This window comes from Macrobrachium rosenbergii, chromosome 45 (genome assembly GCF_040412425.1).
Source record: "Macrobrachium rosenbergii isolate ZJJX-2024 chromosome 45, ASM4041242v1, whole genome shotgun sequence".
In the NCBI taxonomy this organism is placed as follows: domain Eukaryota; kingdom Metazoa; phylum Arthropoda; class Malacostraca; order Decapoda; family Palaemonidae; genus Macrobrachium; species Macrobrachium rosenbergii.
The window spans coordinates 26,232,707-26,257,706 of record NC_089785.1 but is presented as its reverse complement, the minus strand read 5'-3'; the positions used below and the strand labels follow the sequence as shown (position 1 = coordinate 26,257,706).

The window sequence follows — 25,000 nt, the reverse complement described above, 5'->3', positions numbered from 1 at the left end:
CCGGATGCCTGCAAAACATACGACTGTAATATTCTATATGAAAAGGCAAACGCCACTTAATTACGCCAAAACTAATATGGGCCAATCTGTAATTCATATTTTATTGCTGGAATATTTTCAGCATATTAAATAATAATAATAATAATAATGACATTAATAATATTAATAAAGCAGGCAGTATTATGAGTTTGTATGATGTTATGGAAAGCTGTTTGAACCTTTTGTATTTAATTATGGATTCATTCATTTTTAATTTTTCTTTTTTAGTAAGTGAGAATCTTATTTCTGGGTTTCCTGATGAACAAAATAATATTCTCTGGAAGCTTAAAGAGTTTCCATATGAATAGGGTTCATCTTCTGAGTAATAATAATAATAATAATAATAATAATAATAATAATAATAATAATAATAATAATAATAATAATAATGTTTTCTAAAGGAGTTTTATCTTGGCTACAGCTAAAATCTATTGGAACTCTCTCTCTCTCTCTCTCTCTCTCTCTCTCTCTCTCTCTCTCTCTCTCTCTCTCTCTCGTTATAAATAGGTGGTTTCCGAAGGATTAGGATCGAATCCTTTCGGGATACATTCTCCCCGCCTGCCAGACAGACATCCTAATATCCTAGACTCATCCTTCAGGGCTTTTACGTAAGTCCTCTGCCTCAGATAAAACTCGGAGGAGGAACACAAACACACAGATTCACACAATCACACACAAACGTACACAAACACCCACAAAACACTCACAAACATCCACAAACACCCACAAACATACACATATACCTATAAACTCACACAAACACACACATACACCCACAAACTCACACAAACACATACAAACACACACATGCTCACACAAACACACTCATCCACTTGCTCGCACAAACATACACAAACACCCACAAACACACACATACACCACAAACTCACACAAACATATATATACCAACAAACACACACAAACACACACATACACCACAAACTCACACAAACACACACATACACCCACAAACTCACACAAACACACACACTCACATGCACATACCAACAAGCACACACAAACACACAAACTCACACAAACACACACACATACTCCCACAAACTCACACAAACACACATAAACGCACATGCATATACCAACAAACTCACACACACAAACACACACATACACCCACAAACTTACACAAACACAAACTCACACAAACACCCACAAACTCACACAAAAACACACAAACTCACACACGCACATACACACACAAGCCGAGGGGAAGATTGTTTGTGGCATGCAAATGCTGCCGGCCTGTTGTTTGTTAGTGTTGTTTTATGAGTTTGTTTTGTTCAGGCGCGGGTGTTATTGTTCTCCTCGAGAGCATTTTATAGTAAGTCTCTCTCCCGCAGAGAGAGAGAGAGAGAGAGAGAGAGAGAGAGAGAGAGAGAGAGAGAGAGAGAGAGAGAGAGAGAGGTGATGAATGGGATTATCCAATCCAGCGGCCATGAAAACGCCTCCTTGCGCAGGGCGATAAAGCGCTTCGCTGCCTATTTTTTTTTAATCATTTACGTGAGGGTCTCAGGGCTTAAATGAGACTGTTCTCCCCCTCTTATAAAAGGAGGAATACTCTCTCTCTCTCTCTCTCTCTCTCTCTCTCTCTATAGCCCAACTCTTTCTCTATAGCCTTCTATCTTTCTCTCTTCCTCTATAGTCCACGCTTTCTCTATAGCCCTCTCTCTCTCTCTCTTTCTCTCTCTCTCTCTCTCTCTCTCTCTCTCTCTCTCTCTCTCTCTCTCTCTCTCTCTCTGGTGGTGGCGATATTGGCTCTCATAAAAGAGGGAAATTCTCGCCTGTGCAAAAAAGATAGGGAATTCTGTTTTCTGGAAAGCTAGTGGTATTCTTTGTTCCCATAAAATGGGAATTCAGTTCCCATAGGAGTAAGGTTTGAATATTTGTTCCCATAGAACGGGAAATCTGATCCCAAAGAAGCTAGGTGTGAATATTTGTTCCCAGAAAAGGGAATTACGTTCCCATAGGCGTTAAGTGTGAATATTTGTTCCCATAGGAGCAAAGGGTGAATATTTGTTCCCATAAAATGGGAGTCCTGTTCCCATAGGAGCTAGGTATGAATATTTGTTCCCATAAAATGGGAGTCCTGTTCCCATAGGAGCTAGGTATGAATATTTGTTCCCATAAAATGGGAGTCCTGTTCCCATAGGAGCTAGGTATGAATATTTGTTCCCATAAAATGGGAGTCCTGTTCCCATAGGAGCTAGGTATGAATATTTGTTCCCATAAAATGGGAGTCCTGTTCCCACAGGAGCTAGGTATGAATATTTGTTCCCATAAAATGGGAGTCCTGTTCCCATAGGAGCTAGGTATGAATATTTGTTCCCATAAAATGGGAATTCTGTTCCCATAGGAACAAGGGGTGAATATTTGTTCCCACAAAAGGGAATTCTGTTCCCATATATATATATATATATATATATATATATATATATATATATATATATATATATATATATATATATGTACATATATATCCATATATATACACATATACAGTATATACATATACACATATAAATACATATACATATCAATATACATATACATTCACATACATAAACATACAAACACATATCACTAACAATTCTTTCAAACCAACAAAAACCCTTTTTCCATCCATCCAAAATTGCAGCCAACCAATATTCCCGTTTTCCCTCCTCGACCAAATCCTGGAGATCAGGAACTGACAAATATCTTGTCAAAGAATCTCTCCCACCTCCTCCTCCTCCTCCTCCTCCTCCTACGAAGGATCCTCTAATCCTTCAGGGGATTCGAACAGATTGGAAACTCAGATGGCTGACGGGGATGGAGAGAGAGAGAGAGAGAGAGAGAGAGAGAGAGAGAGAGAGAGAATATGTATGTCGTTTTGTTCCAACAAATATTTACATTTACTTCCATGGGGAGAGAGAGAGAGAGAGAGAGAGAGAGAGAGAGAGAGAGAGAGAGAGAGAGAGAGAGAGAAAGAGAGAGAGAGAATATGTATGTCGTTTTGTTCCAACAGATATTTAAATTTACTTCCATGGAGTGAGAGAGAGAGAGAGAGAGAGAGAATATGTATGTCGTTTTGTTCCAACAGATATTTAAATTTACTTCCATGGAAGAGAGAGAGAGAGAGAGAGAGAGAGAGAGAGAGAGAGAGAGAGAGAGAGAGAGAGAGAGAATATGTATGTCGTTTTGTTCCAACAAATATTTACATTTACTTCCATGGAGAGAGAGAGAGAGAGAGAGAGAGAGAGAGAGAGAGAGAGAGAGAAATTTTCAATCCTTTAGTATACTTTTCAAAACAAACTTTCAAGGGCAAATAATTAAAACAATCAATCCCAAAATGTTTTGGTGACTTTTTAGAAAGAGGAAAACCAAAGAATACGTTTCCAGAACTCCAGATGAAAAAGGAAGAAGAAGAAGAAGAAGAAGAAGAAGAAGAAGAAGAAGAAGAAGAAGAAGAAGAAGAAGAGGACCATCGTGGAACAAATGGCTCCCCACCAAAACGGCCACATGTGTCTTTTGTTTACATGATTGCGTCATGATAAACAATGACACTAACTTCTTCTTCTTCCCGAAACGACATGGAACCGAGGATCAAAAGTGGGGGTGCGCTCTCGATCCAGCTCTGGAATTTTCTTCGAGACAGCGGCAAAAAGAAGAAGAAGAAGATGAAGAAGAAGAAGAAGGGAATTCCTCTCTGGCGATATATGAGGCCCTTGAAGACAGGGAATGGGAATATTCCATGCCCTGCAGAAATAGAAATAGAATTCCTGGCTTGTTCAAGTCCTATTGTTTTAGATGGAAACATGGCCTGTGGTAATGCTTTGTACTGGCTTCGAGGTTTTATTATTATTATTATTATTATTATTATTATTATTATTATTATTATTATTATTATTATTCAGAAGATGAAGAATCTTATTCATATGGAACAAGGCCATTGAATTGAAAGAAGTATTGCAATTCAAGCTTCCAAAGAATGTGGTGTTCATTTGAAAGAAGTTACTAATTTGTTATTATTATTATTATTATTATTATTATTATTATTATTATTATTATTATTATTACTGTATATATTCCATAATTCTGCTTCTATATATTCAAAAATAAAATAATAATTTTTGAAGAAATTATTATTATTATTATTATTATTATTATTATTATTATTATTATTATTATTATTATTATTATTATCAATGCTCCTCTTATCATTCAACCAATCTCAACCAACTGCAACCTCCTAAGACAACCCAAAAAAAAAAATATATATATAAATAAAATATAACGAAGCCCACACGGGAGGATTTTAGAAATTCAGTGACACGGTTTTAGAAAAATATATATAAAAAATTCCCCAGTTCCCCCTGTGGAATCGTTTGGGCCCCTAACAAGCTATAATTCCATCCCTTGTCTCAGGATACGATCCTACAGGTCCCTGGGGGGGGCTTCAGGTCGAGGGAAGGACCCATCCTCCACCCCCCCCCCACCACCCTCTTGCGTGAGAGAATGTGGTGAATATTTTGATGACTTTTTAAATTATTTTTTAAATTGTTTTTAATTTGGAGGACGTGATAATAATAATAATAATAATAATAATAATAATAATAATAATAATAATAATAATAATAATAATAGTTATTTTATTATTATTATTATTATTTCTGACGATGACATGATAAAGTCAATATCTACTTGTAAGCCATCAATAATAATAATAATAATAATAATAATAATAATAATAATAATAATAATAATAATAGTTATTTTATTATTATTATTATTATTATTATTATTATTATTATTATTATTATTATTATTATTATTTCTGACGATGACATGATAAAGTCAATATCTACTTGTAAGCCATCAATAATAATAATAATAATAATAATAATAATAATAATAATAATAATAATAATAATAATAATAATAATACCTTGGAAATTAAGCATCTACAAAATTGAGTCAAAATAAAAAAAATTATGATAAATTGGATAAATAAACTCAAAGGCTATAAAATAAATAATGAAAAATGATGATGAATTGGATAAATGCAAAATAAATAATAGAAATTTTACAAAAGCCAGAATTCTTGTATTTTGCAGAACTACAGAAATGAACTGTAGTCTAAATAATTGATACAGGTTTTGCAAACATCAAGAAATGGAGTTACAAATTTACAAATGCAAAAGGTTTGATCAATCCTCTCTCTCTCTCTCTCTCTCTCTCTCTCTCTCTCTCTCTCTCTCTCTCTCTCTCTCTCTCTCCCCATGTATTTCTCCTTTGTTTCATAAATCACTCAATTTTTGTAACACTCTTTCTCCCCACATTGTACCCAATCCTATTCCCTTTTTTCCTTCTTCTCTCTCTCTCTCTCTCTCTCTCTCTCTCTCTCTCTCTCTCTCTCTCTCTCTCTCTCTCTCTCTCTCTCCGCCTCATTAATAATTCATCAGGTGATAATGAAGTTTATAGCACAGACATGACACTAACCGCCACTTCCTATGAGCTGCGAGAAGAAGAAGAAGGAGAAGAAGAAGGAGAAGAAGAAGAAGAAGAAGAAGAAGAAGAAAGGTATATATATATATATATATATATATATATATATATATATATATATATATATATATATAATTTACACACCCTCCAAACAGCATATTAAAAATGTCTGCCTCTACCCCCTCCCCATTCCCCCATTCCTCCCCTACACCCCTGATTTAAACCCCACCCAACCCGGTCGCCCCCTTCCTCAAAAAGAAATAAACAAAAATGCTGCTTTCGAAACCGGTAACAATGCTTCCATTAGCCCAGACGACATTGACAAAAGCAAAGCAACCCAACAGCGCGCCTGTAAAATACTTTGTAAAAAACTTTTTTTTTTCTTCTCTTTCTTCTAAAGGTTCTTTTTGAACCCATTTCTCCTTTTCTTTTTCGTCTCTCTTTTTTTACATCAAAAGACTAACAGCGTTTCAACTTCATTTTCCATTCAAGAAGGAAGGATTTGCGAGATGGAGGGGGAGAAATATCCCCCCCCCCCACACTCTTCCTCCTTTAAAAAGATAAAGAATACTTTGAAGGGGCTGAAAGAAAGGTGTTTGAAGATGCGACGACCAAAAAAGCTTCCTCCTTACTCCCCGAGTGGGATTTTAGTGGTGTTCCTCCTTCTAAACACTCGACTGAGAAGCCTTACTCTGTAGCTGGTTGTAGTATTTCATTTTTCTGAGAATATTCGAAAGATTCTCGGAAAAAATATTATTCTTTGAGAACATTATTCTTTGAGAATTGCTTTAAGACGTCGTCCTACCGCCAAGCTTCTTGATAACAAACAGACGAACGAACAAACGTGACTGAACTGAACTGAATATAGAATTTAGACCCCAAAGGACAAGCGCTGAGATCTGTGAGGTCATTCAGCACTGAAACGGAAATTGACAGTAAAACATCTGAAAGGTGTAACAAGTGGAAAACCTCAAAGCAGTTGCACCATGAATCAATTGTTAAGAGAGGGTTGAGGAAAGTAAGATGGAAGAAAGAGAATATGAAAGGAGGTACGGTAAAAGAAACGAAAGGGGTTACAGCTGCAAAGAACAAGTAATGCCTACAGTACAACAAACATGATTGAAACTCCAATTTTTTTTTTCTCTGGGGGAAAGAAATTACCGCCGGAATGCCGTGACGTCACTGCATCATTCGTGAGGTTCTAATGAGTGCTTGATAAGTGCTCCAAAAACCGCAGATAAATCGTATCAGTGGAGGCGTTTGTTGCGTCGTTTGTTTACTTTTGCACGAGTGACGGAATGTCAACAAAAAACACTTATTTCTAAATTTGTTTTTGCCTAAATTCCTCTGTTGTTGCAACCTTTGATCTATATGTAACTTTTTGAAGGGTAATAAGTTAGATTTTTGCCTGATTTTAGCCATGAAAAACGTTCATAAACAAATGCTTTGTGAGACCACCACCAGAGAAGGTCGAGTCATCTAAAGACTGGCCCTCACCCCTCTCCCCACACCCCCTCCTCCCGTCAACTCACACCACCAACCACAACAAACAGCGGTCACCAATCAAAAGGCCCACCTCCTCTCCTCAAAAACCAAACAGGCTTTACGTATTATTCTGCTGACAAACAAATCTTTTTGTCGCAAACCATTGGCATGAATTATCTATAATCACTGCTTTCATAATACCTTGCAAATGAGAGAGAAATCTACAATGTCGATTGTACACCTAATGTCCCCTTGTTGCGGCTTGATGAAGATGCCTCCTGTACTGACAAATTCTTTCTAAACTGAGTTTCCCGGTGGATAATGGATAAACACACTCGGCCTGCCCTCAAAGTGCTCTAGCAACTTGAAAGTTGAACTTACCTTAATCCACAGACTTGCTTTGCCGTCAGACTTATTTGGTGCAGCCTTCAAAGTTATGGCACTGGCTAAATTTAGCAGCTTCCCACATGTACCTGAAACAAAGTAAAGTGTCAGTTGTTTCAAACACTGTGGACATTACATTGGTCAGCTGTTCATTTTAAGTAGTGTTCTATGCAAAATCAACAATAGGCTTTTGAAACTAATAGTTAATGGTGCTTTATAAGGTATATGGAAATCTGAAGCACGGGAGATTTTATAAAACCAAAACAGCCCTTAAAAATTATACTATAAAAAATTTATAGAACCAGAACAGCTTCTAAAAGTGATAATTTCGGAAGCACAGGAAATTTTACATAGACAAAACAGCTTCTAAAAATTACACTAAAAAAAATTTATATAACTACAACAGCTTCTAAAAATTATACTCTAAAGCGCATGGAATTTTACATAAACAAAACAGATTCTAAAGATTATACTAAAAAAAAATGTTCATGATAATGTAATTATATCAAGATGTTTCAGGAAAGGAATACATCAATACCAATCTAACTACGTGCTTTCAGATATACATAAATACACATAGATACAAGTCTAGTATCGAAGATACATAGAAAACCATCCTTAATAAATCCTATTGAAACACACAGGTTGCATCTTAAATTTTACTGAGAGATTTCAGGCAAAATATACATAAACAAAACACTAACTACTTCGAGAGATACATAAATATAAATATATACAAGCCTAGTCTCGACGATACATCATAAACCATCCGCAATAAACCAGACGGCTACACGCTTGATACATCTTCAAGATGGGCGCAGTCTATTCGTTCCAAGACGCACCCCGCCCACCAAAACACGGCACTCGAATGATGGAAGGGGGTCGTTCTGTCCAGGGGAACGAGACACTTGCGTCTCCGAGGCTATTCCCACCCTAACCATTATGATATTCTTTTAATCAAGGATCTTCCCTCCCTTCTCCCTCCCCCTCCCTTCTCCCTCCCTTACCGACCTCCTCCTGCAGCCCCTCCGTCAGGAGAAACCGCTTCCACGAAGGCGGAAGGTGAGAGATGGTGGCGTCTTTGAATTATGGAAACCCAATTGCATCTGTTGCCTGCGAGAGATGAAGGGGTGGGAGGTGAGACAGATTAAGGGGTGAATGCTGGACGAAACAGTTACAGACGGGAATGAGAGACAGGGAGAGACAGGGAGTGATGGGGAGAGACAGTTACAGTCGGGAATGAGAGACAGGGAGAGACAGTTATAGACGGAAATGATGGACAGGGAGAGACAGTGAGAGAGAGAGTTAAAGACGAAAATGAGGAAAGAGAGAGAGAGAGAGAGAGAGAGAGAGAGAGAGAGAGTTAAAAACGAAAATGAGGAGAGAGAGAGAGAGAGAGAGAGACAGAGACAGAGAGAGACAGCTAAAAACGGAAATGAGGAGAGACATTTAACCCACAAATAAAAACAAAATCTAGGTCCTAAAAAATTATACATTTAAAAACAACAATATCTCCATAAACATTCTTCCGAAAAATTTAAGAATCACATCCGGGGCAGTTGGTTGAATTAAAATGGCCTCCTCAAACCACCTAAGAATATTAAACAATCTAAAAAAAATGAAATTTTTTATAGACACATTTATTCTAAAGAATAGGTTGACTGGAGAAGCCTTGGGAATACAGAAAAGGTTTATGGATCATAATAGAACAACTTTGATGTTTAGAGAGTTAATGGAGTCACGTATTTATTTAAATATCTAAAATAAATAATGGTTAGCCACATTTTCAACCAGAAATAGAGACAGATTGGGCCTATGAGAGGTTTACGTGAGGCGAATTTTTAACAGTGTTGGATGTTCACAAAATAGGGAGTATCGTCATTCTAAATAAGCAGGAATAATAATAATAATAATAATAATAATAATAATAATAATAATAATAATAATAATAATAATAATAATAATTTAAAATACATATTTACATTTACATTTCCACTGGTTTTTCACCAATAATAATAATAATAATAATAATAATAATAATAATAATAATAATAATAATAATAATAATAATAATAATAATAATAAATTTTTAAATATATATTTACACTTAGATTTCAGTGGATTTTGTTGGTAATAATAATAATAATAATAATAATAATAATAATAATAATAATAATAATAATAATAATAATAATAATAATAATAACAATAATAATAATAATAATAATAATAATAATAATAATAATAATAATAATAATAATAATAATAACCAATTACTTATCTCCCAGAACCAGCTGTACCTTCCCTTATATTAATACCCATTATTACTTTCTCGGATGACCTGGAAATCAATTTGCCCGATTTTCGGATCATGGCTCAGGAAGATTTGGCCCTGAGGAGGCCTAATGAGTTTCTACAGAGGGGCCTACTGGAAAAAAAAAGGTCATTAGGAGGAATATCATGTTTCCAATAGGCTGGAAAATGGAAACTGGAACCTGGAAGAAAGTCACTCAAGAAAAATGATTATTGTTCTTCTTCAGGTATATTCCAAGATGGAAGGGCTTTCGTAATTGGAAGAAGTAAGAAGTAGACGAGGAGGGGAAATGCTTCCTGGAAAGCCGGAATGGTCTGGAAAGAATAAAGGAATAGTAGGAATGGAAACTGGAAGAACAAAAGAATGTTACTCAAGGAAATTGATTGTTCTTCCAGGCATTCGCCAAGATGGAGGGGCTTTCGTAACTGGAAGACCTAAGAAGCAGATAAAAAAGGGAAATGCTTCCTGGAAAGCTGGAATGGTCTGGAAAGAATAAAGGAATAGTAGAAATGGAGACTGGAAGAATGGAAGAAAGTCACTAAGGAAAATGATTGCTCCCCTTCCAGGCGTTCGCCAAGATGGAAGGGCTTTCTTAACTGGAAGACCCAAGAAGCAGACGAGGAGAGGAAATGCTTCCTGGAAAGCTGGAAGGACTCTGGAAAAATGGGGGAAAAGTAGAAATAGAAACTGGAACCTGGAAGGAAGTCACTCAAGATGGAAAGGATTTCGTAACTGGAAGACGAAGAATCAGACGAGGAAAGGAAAGATTTCTTGGAAAGCTGGAAGGATTCTGGAAAGAATGGGGGATTAGTAGAACATAATAAGATTCCCCGGGGGCAGGGAGTGAGGGGGGCGGGATTACAAAAGAGAAAAATCAGAAGAAAAAATGGGATTTCCATTGGGGATTACAGGTTTTACGCTTCGCCAATCAGGCGTGAGTTTACTTTCTTGTCAGAATGGATTTCTTTTTGATATCTCCCAATCTTCAATGCCAAGAGAGAGAGAGAGAGAGAGAGAGAGAGAGAGAGAGAGTCTCCGGAAGCAACAAAATGTTCCAAATTTCGGAAATTTTCAAAGCGTTACCTAGGAGGTCGTTTTCCAAGCATAGATGGCTTTCTGATGACGTCACGCGGTACTCAGGGCCTAAGAATTACCGCTGATGGCATCACCGTGAACCCCAAATACATTGAGGGTGATGAGGGGAGAGGGAGGGAGGGGGGGGGGGAATTAGAGGATTTATTCTGAGCAGCAAAATTCAAAACAAGTGAAAAAATAGGACAAGAATGTGATGTTAGGTTTCAACAGAACATTTTGGCGAATTTTAACCTTGTAATATTTTGAAGGTCGGTTTTGAAGTCTCAGATGGAGAGATCAACTTTCTCTCTCTCTCTCTCTCTCTCTCTCTCTTCTCTCTCTCTCTCTCTCTCTCTCTCTCTCTCTCTCTCTCTCTCTCTCTCTCTGTCTTTAAGTTTCTTTTAAGTGTCTTTTGCTGCTGATACTAAATAAAGTAAAAACATTTTAATAAATTTTGACCAAATAGAAAGCTTACAAGGTTCCAAATAATTTCTAGTTTATTTTTAGAAGCTCACCTTAGTTAAGGAGAAGAAGAAGAAGAAGAAGAAGAAGAAGAAGAAGAAGAAGAAGAAGAAGAAGAAGAAGAAGAAGGAGAAGGAACAACACGAATCCCATGAAACCTAAATAAGATACTAAGTAGCGCCACCTCCAACTCTTAAATCTGTCATCATTATTCCACCCAAGGATGGATCCATCAGATTACCATAATGACAAAATCAATGGAAAGGACGAACGAAGGAAGCAGGGCTCCTCCAATCTCTCTCTCTCTCTCTCTCTCTCTCTCTCTCTCTCTCTCTCAATTCTCGTTTCAGTTACAGGGATCTGGAAACCTGTACCTCCAGTCTCTCTCTCTCTCTCTCTCTCTCTCTCTCTCTCTCTCTCTCTCTCTCTCTCTCTCTCTCTCTCTCTCAATTCTCGTTTCAGTTACAGGGATCTGGAAACCTGTACCTCCAGTCTCTCTCTCTCTCTCTCTCTCTCTCTCTCTCTCTCTCTCTCTCTCTCTCTCTCTCTCTCTCTCTCTCTCAATTCTCGTTTCAGTTACAGGGATCTGGAAACCTGTACCTCCAGTCTCTCTCTCTCTCTCTCTCTCTCTCTCTCTCTCTCTCTCTCTCTCTCTCTCTCTCTCTCTCGTTTCAGTTACAGGGATCTGGAAACCTGTAGAGTAATTTATAGGCATTTGTATGATGTATGTGTCTTATGACTTCTTATTGGAGATAAGCCATAAAAAATATATATATAATTAATGATTTGAAATATATATATTTATTTTTCTGTCCGCCCTCAGATCTTAAAAACTACTGAAGCTAGAGGGTTGCAAATTGGCATGTTGATCATCCACCCTTCAGTCATCAAACATGCCAAATTGCAGCCCTCTAGCATCAGTAGTTTTGATTTTATTTAAGGTTATTTTTTTCTGTCCGCACTTTTTCTGTCCGCCCTCAGATCTTAAAAACCACTGAGGCTAGAGGGCTGCAAATTGGGATGTTGATCATCCACCCTCCAGTCATCACACATACCAAATTGCAGCCCTCTAGCCTCAGTAGTTTTTATTTTATTTAACGTTATATTTAGCCCATAATCGTGCGTCTGGCAACGATACAGGATATCCCACCACCGGGCCATGATTAAGGTTTCACGGGATGCGGCTCATACAGCATTATACGAGACTACCAATAGATAGATCTATTTTCGGTGGCCTTGAGTATAAGCTGTAGCGGCCGTACAGAAAACTCGATTGCGCCGAAGAAACTTAGGCGCATTTTTTTGTTTTATAGTTTTTAAAAAGCATATTCATACTCCATTCCATTCCTAGTGGTAATTTGCATACGTAAGATATATGAGTGTATTTATATACATAATGCGCAATCATTCAGTGATAATTCAGCCCCCCTGCCGACACTTTTTGTCTATTTGTGTCTATAAATCTGAGGTAACCGCGACATTTATAGTTTCTGCTCGACGGACCATTCTCCTTTTCACATTCTGGTTCCATAGATATCTAGAAATAGCGACGTTAATGGCCAATAGGATACTTTTTTATAGGAGTGATTGGCCCTCTCCTATGAAACCTGAGCTCACCTCCTGATATATATAGATATAAAAATACTAAGTATTTCATTATGACGATGGCGGTAGTGGAACGAAGAGAATAACTGAGTTGTTTTTTTTTTATATTCTTCAAATTTTGTTATTGTTTTTTTATGGATTTTTTCTTTATTTCTTCTTTCTGTATTCTGCCCTAAAATGGAAAACTGCAGTATCTGCAAAATTTCACAAATTGAGATATGCCACCTACTGGGCTCGTGAAACACTAATACACCAGTTACTGCAGTTTCAGAATGATTCCTCAATGCTTTATTTAGGGGGTCCCATTTGCAGTATCTGCAAAATCAGTAGTGAGGCAAGGGAAAACTGCAATATCTAAAATTTCTCTCAGTTTTGTATTTTTGCAGATACTGCAGTTTTCCATTTTAGGGCAGCATTGTACATTTGAAGACCAAATTTGACGGGGAACTGTACACCTATTTCCATTCAATCTCTGAAACGATTCAATAGAATTTCCTGTTTCTCATAAACCTAAAAGATCATCAGTGACTTCAGTTTAACAGAGATTATCCCAATTTGAAGACCCAAATTTGACTGGGAAATGTACAACTAATTTCACAGTCTTCAAAATGATTGAATAGAATTTCACGTTTGATAAAAAAAATTATCATTGATCACATTATTTATAAATGATAACAGGGATGACTCCATTTTAACAAGAAATGACTTCAGTTTAACAGCAAATGACTTCAATTTAACAGCAAATAACTTCAGTTTAACAGGAATGACTTTAATTCAACAAGAAATGACTTCAGTTTAACAGGAAATAACTTCAATTCAACAAGAAATTAACAGAAAATGACTTCAATTCAACAAGAAATGACTTCATCTTAACAGAAAATGACTTCAATTTAACAAGAAATGACTTCAGTTTAACAAGAAATGATTTCAATTTAACAAGAAATGACTTCAACTTAACAGGAAATAACTTCAATTTAACAAATTACTTCAGTTTAACAAGAAATGACTTCACCTTAACAGAAATTAACTCAATTTGAAGACCCAAATTTCACTGAGAAATGTGCACTTAATTTCCCTCAGTCTTCAAAATGATTCAATAGAATTTCATGTTAGATAAAATCAAACTAAGTTTTATCTTTTCTCATTCCAGATCCGGTTCCATCACTCGAAGGCTAAACTAGAGTTTTGAAGTTTTTATTTACATGGCTGGTAACTCAGAAGCCAAACCAACTTTTTGTTTGTGTTTTTTTTTTTGGTTTTAATGGGAAAAGTTAAGTCGTATGGCCTTCCCAGTCATTATTAGTGGTGGGAATGTATGGGATCCTTATTCCAAGTTACATCAAACTATATTAGAGAGGAAAGGTTTGAGATGAGAGAGAGAGAGAGAGAGAGAGAGAGAGAGAGAGAGAGAGAGAGAGAGAGAGAGAGAGAGAGAGAGAGAGGGAGAGAGAGAGAGAACTTATCTCTGGGAGAGGAATTTTAAAGGGCGAGCATGAAATACCCTGTAAAGAAAGTAATGATTTTAAATGCCAGTTGCATTGGAGGGGAGAGAGAGAGAGAGAGAGAGAGAGAGAGAGAGAGAGAGAGAGAGAGAGAGAGAGTACTCTGAAAGGGAAATGAGAATGTCATACTTATCAAGTGTATTATTCACTTCTTGGACATAACAAGGGTACCAGATGGAGTTGCCAATCACCTGATTCTAATTTGCCAATGAACAAAGATCCTGAACAAACTGGAGAAGAAGAAGAAGAAGAAGAAGAAGAAGAAGAAGAAGAAGAAGAAGAAGAAGAAGAAGAAGAAGAAGAAGAAGAAGAAGAGGAAGGAGGAGAAGAAGAAGAAGAAGAAGAAGAAGAAGATCCATTAGTGTTAAGAGTTGTCAGAGAGAAGCGAAAGTCTTATCTCCTACCTTGTTGTTGCTGAAGAGGTTGCTCGTTGGGGACAACATTAATGGAAGGATTTTGGAGGATGACTCGAAGCTTTTAAAGACACAACAAGTGGCTGGGGATGGAAAAAGAAAAACCTAGGAGTGTGTATGTGTGTGTGTATGTGTATGCAACACAAACACCTCACCACTTTCCCTGAGAGAGTGGTAAGATATTTGTGTACCCCTAAACAAACATATATTTGCATAAGTATAACATACCATCAATAATCTTTATTTTCCCTAACTTTCTAATCGAGACAAGAGGACAGGAGGGAATTTGCATAAAATATGACTAATATAAAGCCTGATGCCTTTTATAATGGAATAAGTTCAGTAATGTAGAATCTTCGTGTAGATTAGTCCGGGGGAAAATATGGCTACCTGGTACAGAGGCAATATGTTAGGCCATAACTTTACAGTGCACCGTAATTAGAGAGAGAGAGAGAGAGAGAGAGAGAGAGAGAGAGAGAGAGAGAGAGAGAGAGAGAGAGAGAGAGAATTCAGTATAATAATTAAGCCCTCCTAAAAATCAATCAAGAGAAAGAAAGAAAGAAAGAGAGAGAGAGAGAGAGAGAGAGAGAGAGAGAGAGAGAGAGAGAGAGAGAGAGAGAGAGAGAGAGAGAGAGAGAATTCAGTACAATAATTAAGCCTCTACTAAAAACTAAAAAAATCAATCAGGAATAAAGAATGAGAGAGAGAGAGAGAGAGAGAGAGAGAGAGAGAGAGAGAGAGAGAGAGAGAGAGAGAGAGAATTTAACATAAAAATTAAGCCTCTACTATGCTAACACACAAAAAAACAACAGTTGAAGAATAGAGAATAAATGAGAGAGAGAGAGAGAGAGAGAGAGAGAGAGAGAGAGAGAGAGAGAGAGAGAGAGAGATTTTAACCAACGACTGAGGATTATCAACAGTCTATATACCTCATAAATGTTTTTTTATCCTGACAATCTGACAGTGTAAACATTGACAGGATACACATTTACACACACACACTCTCTCTCTCTCTCTCTCTCTCTCCCCAACCAACTACAACTCAAAACAGTCCACAAACAACTAGGTACTACACAGTTCGTCTACGTTCTCATAATTCAGGGTTCCGTTCCGTCTCCTCCTGGCCGCGTTCAAAATGTTTACGACCTCGTCCCGTTTTTTATTTTAATCTTTACTTTTATTCCGCGGGAGCGAGACTGGGTCATAAAGGGGTCATAACACATGAACTGCTCGACCCCAGAGGACATTTTTGGACGCTGGGTTGAATGCCAACCGACTGTCGGCTACATAACTTCCGCAGAGTGAATAAAAACTAGAAGTAAAATATTTTCCCTCTTTCCCCACCACTTTTTTGACTCTCCACTGAAAGTACAATAACACAACGAAGTATTAGAGACCAAACTTGATAAAAATGACGGCAGAGACGCCATTCGCGAATTTATGAAGACAATAAAGAATATACATTCATGACTGACGCTTTGTACAATCATCGTCAACAGCTTTGTTGTTGTGGGACCGTTCTCTGCGGACGATTCCCGAAGATTGAAACGTACCGAGAAATATACTTTATATATCTATATTAATAGTTCTTCTAGCCGTCAAGGGACGCGCATCTCGGCTGCCGTCTTCGAGTCAGGGGTTTATAAAAAATGCGCGAAGGAGTTTAGAGAGTGAGAGGAGACATGAATCTATCAGAAGCAGAGAAAAAGTAATCTAGACCGAATGTGGAGGAACGATCGGGCCAGCTTTGCACACCATCTTACCGACCAGGCAGCGAGAGAGGGAAAAATGCTTTATAAAGCACTCAGGAAGCTTTAAACAAAAGCTCGTAAAAAGAACTTTAAAAAGAGCTCGGAAGGCTGGACCCGGCGTAAGGCTGAATGCGAAAATGAATGTTTTATGCTTTGCCCCAAATTTAAAAAGATTACTTTTTTTTTTTTACCCTTAGACGCACAAGACCCCGCCATTTTTTTAGGAACGATCTCGGAGTTCCCTTTGCTTTTTATGGACGATCTCAGTGCTTGGAGATGCGTTCCCTTTTAAAAAATTATTATTATGAATTATTTTCGCTCGTAAAAGCAAAACAAAGACACACACGCACACACACAAACAGAAAAATAAACCTCAAACATCAAAGAACCAAAACAAAGAAGATAAACAAGTCACGAACTTATTGCCTACCACCTGATGACGTCACGAGGAAACCCTTCGCCTCACTCTTGAAGGAAAGAAGAAAAAACATGACAATTCTTAAGTGAAACGAATCTGTAATTAGGACTCTGTCATTTAGGCCTAATTAAGAGATTGGAGGCGGCGGTAAAATACTGGGAAATGAGGGCTATTTATCATGATTCCCCCGGAGAGAGAGAGAGAGAGAGAGAGAGAGAGAGAGAGAGAGAGAGAGAGAGAGAGAGAGAGAGCTGTAGGTTTATAAATATCAGAACCTCTGTGGTTTCCTGTTTAATAATATTGTTATTTTCATCGTTTTGGTGGGATATAACTCTCTCTCTCTCTCTCTCTCTCTCTCTCTCTCTCTCTCTCTCTCTCTCTCTCTCTCTCTCACACTTGTACGTGTAATCCCACCTGGCCCTACATGTAATCCCAACTCCTAATGAAGTCATTATGCCTTGAAATCCCCGCTGGATTACTCTGTAATGAGAGCACCGACCTAGCCAAGAGGTAACGGGATTAATACGGGATTTGATACGAGATTAATCACTGGTTTCTATCTGGTCTACATCGTTGCCAGAAGCACGATTAAGACTAACTTTAACCTTGAGTGAAATAAAAACTACTGAGGAGGCTAGAGGGCTGCAATTTGGTATGTTTGATGACTGGAGGGTGGATGATCAACATACAAATTTGCAGCCCTCTAGCCTCAGTAGGTTTTAAGATCTGAGGGCGGACAGAAAAAGTGCGGACGGATAGACAAAGTTGGCACAATAGTTTTCTTTTACAGAAAACTAATAAAAACTAATTTTAAAAGGTATATTTTTCTGTCAAACTTTACTGCTCAGTCAAGTTACTTTTAGAAGAGTTTCAAGAAAGATGGAGATTTGAGATTGGCCAGTGACTCTTGCTCAATTCTTCCTCCTTTTCTGCAGTATTTCGTTCGAATCCTACTCTTAATAAACGCAATAATCATTGCTTCTTGTTGCTTATTAGTCAGATAACATCTCTGGGGCAGCCTACGCTTCTAAATTAAAGATATGAGAAGAGGAACGCTCTTGAAAATCTTTGTAAGGTGTACCAACTCAGCTAAGCCCGTACACCAGCTAGACCTATAGTTTTCTAACATAAAAAATAATGAAATTCTTTCCTATAAAAGTCTCTCATATAATAAAACCATGATTTACCATTATTTCTTGTTCCTTATTAGTTAAATAACGTCCCTGGTACAGCCTTTTGCGTCTTAAATTAAAGATATGAGAAAAGGAACTCTCTTCAAAATCGTTACAAGGTGTGTCAGCTCAGCTAGACCTATGGCTTCCTAATATTGAAATTAATAAATCTTTCTCATCAAACTTTACTCTTAAGTCAAGTTCTTCACTCCTTAAAGAAAGGCGAAGCTGTAAAGTGACTCTACAGTGACTTTACGGCTCTTTACGAGGCTTTATAAAGCCCCGGCTTCACTGATTAGGATGGCGGAGGGATGAAAGTCCCTCATTTGTATCCAAACCTGAGGTCCTAAATTGTAAACTACCTTTCATGGAGACGCTTAGGGCACGTAAAAAGTTTTATGGATTGAATTTTACGCAGTGGCAACACGGCTTTATTATATGGGAGACTTTTATATGAAAGAATTTCATTATTTTTTGTATTAGGAAGCTATAGGTTCAGCTGGTGTATGGGTCTAACCGAGCTGGAACGATTTGCAAGAGCGTTCCTCTTCTTCTCATATCTTTGATTTGAGACCCAAAAGGATGTACCAGAGATGTTATTTAATTAATAAGGAATAAGAATTGATGATGGATCATGGTTTTATCATATGAGAGACCTTTGTTTGAAAGAATTGTATTATTTTTTATATTAGAAATCTATAGGTCTAGCTCAGCCGGCACCACCTCATGACGATTTTCAAGAGCGTTCTTCTTCTATCTTTGATTTGAGACGCAAAAGGCTGTAAAATAGATTCTATTTAATTAATAAGGAATAAGAATCAATGATGAATCATGGTTTTATTATATGGGACACTTTTATATGAAAGAATTTCATTATATTTTGTATTAGAAAACTATAGGTCTAGCTGACGATTTTCAAGAGCGTTCTCCTTCTCATATCTTTAATTTAGAAGCAAAGGCTGTACTAGAAGCGCCATTTACCTAATAAGTAACAAGAAGCAATGATGAATGCGTTTATTACAGCGGGATTCAAACTAAACAGTGCAGATAAAGAGCAAGAACTGAGCAAGAATGACCGGCCAGTCTCAAATCTCCATCTTTTCCCACCTTGCAACTCTTCTAAAAAGCACCTCATTAGACCTAACCATTGGTCTCAACCTTCTTGCACCATCATCTGGCTAACTTTATCCTATACCATTCCGTCCGCCATCTTACCCCTCCTAACCTTGAACCCACAGGAATCCCCCCATTACTCCGTCATGGATCCTTCAGGAATCCTTAAGAAAAATATGGTCAGTCGTTACGCTCTGCGTTTATGGCGGCCATTCTACCCCCCACCCCCCTGGGGGAAACTTGACCTGGGGTTACTGGGGTCCCTTCAAGTTTCAGTTTTTATAGGAACCGATTCTCGGTGATTAACCTACTAGAGAGAGAGAGAGAGATAAACTGCAGGCATTTATCTGATTTGTATATAATGAATTCTGTACGTGAGAGAGAGAGAGAGAGAGAGAGAGAGAGAGAGAGAGAGAGAGAGAGAGAGAGAGAAACTGGAGGTATTTATCTTATTTGTATATAATGAATTCTGTACGTGAGAGTAGAGAGAGAGAGAGAGAGAGAGAGAGAGAGAGAGAGAGAGAGAGAGAGAGAGAGAGAGACTCTAGCTGTAAATCTAACTGGAAATATTTATCTTTTTATACAAATCCTAAATAAAAATACCTCATTTTTTGAGAGGTACATCATCCAGAATTCCTGGCATGACTAATCCTTCCCCCCACCCAAAAAAAAACTGGGAATTTAACTAATCCAGGGATTTTTTCAAGATAATTAGAGATTAATGAACGATTGTTAAATCCTAATATTCTGGAGGATTTACCCCTCAAAAAAATGAGTTGATAATTCCCTTGAAAAATATAGTTATTATTATTATTCAGGATTTGTAAATGAGATAAATATCTCGAGGTAGATTGATTTACAATTCTCTCTCTCTCTCTCTCTCTCTCTCTCTCTTTGTAAATAAGATAAATACCTCCAGGTAGATTGATTTACAACTCTCTCTCTTTCTCTCTCTCTTTCTCTTTGTAAATAAGATAAATATGTTCAGGTAGATTGATTTACAACTATCTCTCTCTCTCTCTCTCTCTCTCTCTCTCTCTCTCTCTCTCTCTCTCTCTCTTCACACCAGATATTTTTTGGACTGACTTACAAACTTACAAAAGGTTATTGTGTGCAATAAAGAGAGAGAGAGAGAGAGAGAGAGAGAGAGAGAGAGAGAGAGAGAGAGAGAGAGAGAGACTTTCCCCTCCCCTCCTCTCTCTCTCTCTCTCTCTCTCTCTCTCTCTCTCTCTCTGTCTGCCTGTCTCTCTCTCTCTCTCTCTGATTAGATAAATCCCTGACATTCTATCTGTCTCTGCCAATGTCTCGCCTACATGCATCTCTCTCTCTCTCTCTCTCTCTCTCTCTCTCTCTCTCTCTCTCTCTCTCTCTCCCCTGAGAAACATCTTTTGCGGTGTGCTCACTCGCGGGAAGGCGTAACAGACCATATCATCGAATGTGAGAGCGAAGTGACTTCGTTTACCAAAAGATTTTTCGGTTCAGGGGTCAAAGGATACTGACACTACACACACAGAGAGAGAGAGAGAGAGAGAGAGAGAGAGAGAGAGAGAGAGAGAGAGAGAGAGAGAGAGAGAGAGAGAGACTGGATACAATAGAAATATCAAGAATAAAGGTAGCTGCTAAGGTGGTCTAGTACACAAAAAATAAAAATAATTCTTGAAAATCTTTGGAAAAAAAAGCACAAAAATGGCTTGACTCTCTTCCCCAAATCTTTTATCAGTCATTCCTTTGTTTTCCTTGATAATTTCCTTTGTAAATTTACGTAAAATTGTAAAAAAAACTTAAAAGAGGCAAAGGAGAACAGTGTCTACTTATTGTTCCATTTTACTTCCTCTGTAAATTGAAGTAAAATGGGATAGAAATTGTAAAAAAATAGTAAAAGATTCACATGACAAGATGCTCATTTGATTTCAAATTTGAAACTTGTTTACAGTACGTCAATTCCTCCACCTTTCCCACTTCCCCCTACTTATTATCTAACCTTACTTTGTAAATGGAAGTAAATTGAGACAAATGTAAAAGATTCAGAGCAGAATTCCTTTCCTATTCAAATCCACAGCCTCGAGGGGACATGACACGACAGTCATTGAATCTGCAAAATTCCAGTGACGCTCATTTGATCCCAAATTTGAAACTTGTTTACGTCAATTCCTCCATCTTTTTTCCTCCCTCCCCGTGATAGCTCTCGGCAGCATCAGTCTCGAAAGGAAGAGCTGTTTTATGCAAATCCCGGGAGCCATTTCGCCTTTCACGAGATGCCCACAGAGAGAGAGAGAGAGGGGGAGGGAGGGAGGGAGCCACCTCGCCCTCCGTAGGCCTAAAAGGAAGCCCCGTCGGACCATTTTCGTGGTCACTGGATCGGATAATTTCATTCTTCGACGCCTTCTTCTGCTGCTTATTCATTTGCCCTTGTGTGTTCACAGTTCTTCTTCTTCTTCTTCTTCTTCTTCTTCTTCTTACTATACATCCCATTACCCTCTGTCACTTCTTTTGAATGAACACCAAAATATTTTTTGGAAGCTTGAATTTCTTCAAGTCAATGGCCCCTGTGGTGGGCTTGTTCCATATGAATAGGGTTTATCTTCTGAATAATAATATACTAATAATAAGAGTTTAATATCTTCTTCTTCTTCTTAGATTCCACTAAATGTATTGTAAACCTCTAAAGATGTTGCAAGCATCTGTGAGGAAATGGCAGTTGTCTTTGCAAGCAAAACTTTAAAGCACTCTCATGCTTTTGCCTGGGCGCAGTTCATTTGCATTCCTCTCCTTTACAGAAGAAGAAGAAGAAGAGGAAGAAGAAGGAAAAGAAGAAGAAGAAGAAGATGAAGAAGAAGCATTCAATAAAAACGAAAGAAACCTATCACTCAACCCATCCAGACGAGAGAGAGAAATGACGGAACGAACGCCCCCACGTAAACAAGGCGTGACGTCATCACCAGACTATGTCGTCTGCTACAGCACCAAAAAGTTTTAGTGATTTTAGTGACCTTGTCTCCCTTACATGCCCAGGACGTTAAGTCACGCGTGGGGGAAGTGGGAGGGGGGGGGGTTGAAGATAATTAAACGAGATAATTAAATTGTTAATGAGTTTCTCCTCTCTCTCTCTCTCTCTCTCTCTCTCTCTCTCTCTCTCTCTCTCTCTCTCTCTCTCTCTCTCTCTCTCTCTCTCCCCAACTGTCTCATCCGTCGGGAAATTGAATGGACAAGACACTGAGAGTTAATTAAAACTCGTTCAGATTCCGCAGACCGAATTGTCGGCGACATGTTCGCGACAATCAGACAACTGTCCCCGTCGTTGTCGCTGCTCTTGCTGCTGAGATCTCTTGTCGCTCAGATGAATGCGGAACGCCCGACAGGCCACTTTAGCTCACGGTTGGGTTGTCATTGTTTTTTTTTTTTTTTTTCTGGGGTGGGAAGGAGGTTGCGGGTGGAGGTTTTTGAAATGGGTTGTGGGGAGGGTTTTTTATAATGGGTTGTGGGAAGGGGGTTTTCGAAGGAATTGTGGGAAGGGGTTGTGGGCAGAGACTTTTAAAAGTTGTAGGAAGAGGTTGTAAGTTGTTATGGAAAAGGGCTGTGGGAATGAGTTGTTGGAATGGGGTTGTGGTAGGGGTTGTGAAAAGAGACTGTGGGAAGAGGTTGTTGGAAGAGTTTATGGAAAAAGGTTGTGGAAAGGGATTGTGGAAAAAGGTTGTGGGAAGGGTAGAGGTTGTGAGAAGATGTGGGAAAGGGGTTGTGGGAAGAGGTTGTTGGAAAGAGAATGGAAGAAAATGTGGGAAAGAGGTTGTGGGAACAGGCAGTGGGAAAGGGTATAATAATAATAATAATAATAATAATAATAATAATAATAATAATAATAATAATAATATAAAATCTATCAAATACTAAGTGCAGTTTAGCCCCTAATATTCTCTCTTCAAATTTAATCTTTTTATAATAATAATAATAATAATAATAATAATAATAATAATAATAATAATAATAATAATAATAATAATAACCCATAAAATACCAAGTGGCATTTTAGCGCCTAATTTTCTCTCTTCATAATCTTTTTTTTTTTATATTGGGGAAAATCACAGGAAATTTCCATAATGACAAAATCAATGGAGAACCGATTTTCGCCATCGAAATCTCTCCAGATATCTTCGAGAGGATTTTTATAGCTTCCACTCGGATAAACAGATGGCCGTAAAGACAGGGTCTAGGTGAGAGAGAGAGAGAGAGAGAGAGAGAGAGAGAGAGAGAGAGAGAGAGAGAGAGAGAGAGAGAGAGAGAATGTATGCTTAAAGTTTTCAAAGATGATTTGGTGGTGTATAGTTTGACGTAGCACTGATCACTCGCCTTTGATTTTCTCTTTCTGTCTCTCTGTCTCTCTTTCTCTTTCTCTCTCTCTCTCTCACACACACTCTCTCTCTCTCTCTCTCTCTCTCTCTCTCTGCCAGTGACCCACGACAGTCTACTGGCAACCTGGGTTCCTAATATAAAGTTTACAACAAAAGTCATATAGACTATTAGGTATATATATATATATATATATATATATATATATATATATATATATATATATATATATATATATGTGTGTGTGTGTGTGTGTGTGTGTGTGTGTTTGTGTACGTGTGTACGTGCACGCACGCGCGCGTGCGCACGTTTCATTGCCTTCGCATAAGTCCGAAAAGGCCAAGGTACGAAGCAACCCTCCTCTCCTGAGTGCAAATATATCACCCATAAAACCTTGGAATTCTCAAAGAACAGAGAGAGAGAGAGAGAGAGACGTTCCTCTTTAATACCTCGTGCCTCCACGGAAACAAGGAGACAAAGCAAAGAAACGAATAAACACGGCAATAAAACAAGGGGGACGAAGGAAGATTGAATTCAGCCAAGACTCAGTCGACAATAAAGTCTTCATCATCATTCTTATGTATTCGCCTTTTTTTTTTTGGGTGCGCGCGGCTGTAAAAGACTCTCTCTTTTTTTTTTCTTTCTTTTTACAGCCTTTATAAGGCTTGAGAAGGCTTTATAAAGCACCCACCAACACTTTTTCCTTTCTCTCTCTCTCTCTCTCTCTCTCTCTCTCTCTCTCTCTCTCTCTCTCTTCTTTTTTGTCTCTATGTCTAAATGATTACACATGTTTTTCATTCTCTTTCTCTCTCTCTCTCTCTCTCTCTCTCTCTCTCTCTCTCTCTCTCTATATATATATATATATATATATATATATATATATATATATATATATGTATACATATAGATAAATACAGTATACATATAATAATATATATATATATATATATATATATATATATATATATATATATATATATATATATATATATATTCACCAATACGTTATAAAAATATTCATTATGCAATTGCAAACATAAATTATAAAGTGTCAACTTGGAACATTTACAAACTGACACAGTTTGCTCCCTTATCCATAAAAAAAAAAAACAATTAATTTCATCACTTAATTCCATCTTAGATCTTCTCTAAACAACAATATAACAATAATATTTGTCTTAACGGCTTCATGGGTTGACGCAAAAAATAAAATGTATAATTTCTCAGACAAAATACAATAATAATAATAATATTTGCCTTCTTGTCTTAATGGTCTGAAGTAAAAAAAAAAAAAAGGACGTTTTTTACAGGAATAAACGCATGGAGTGAATATCGTACTGGTTACGACTCCGTGGCATCTGTTTACAAGGAAACGACCGCAGTGAACAGTCCCACCAAAACAATGACCGTCCGAAAGTAATC

At 37.6% G+C, this 25,000-nt stretch overlaps 1 protein-coding gene across 1 annotated transcript; it reads left to right on the top strand.

The window, feature by feature from the left end:
* Positions 1 to 14,575: 14,575 nt before the first annotated feature.
* LOC136829976 (cyclic nucleotide-gated channel beta-1-like) lies at positions 14,576 to 22,211 on the top strand. Its single transcript, XM_067089152.1, has 2 exons — positions 14,576 to 14,757; positions 21,986 to 22,211. Exons 1-2 carry the CDS (start codon positions 14,576 to 14,578, stop codon positions 22,209 to 22,211), a joined length of 408 nt encoding a protein of 135 aa, XP_066945253.1.
* The last annotated feature ends 2,789 nt before the right edge of the window (positions 22,212 to 25,000 follow it).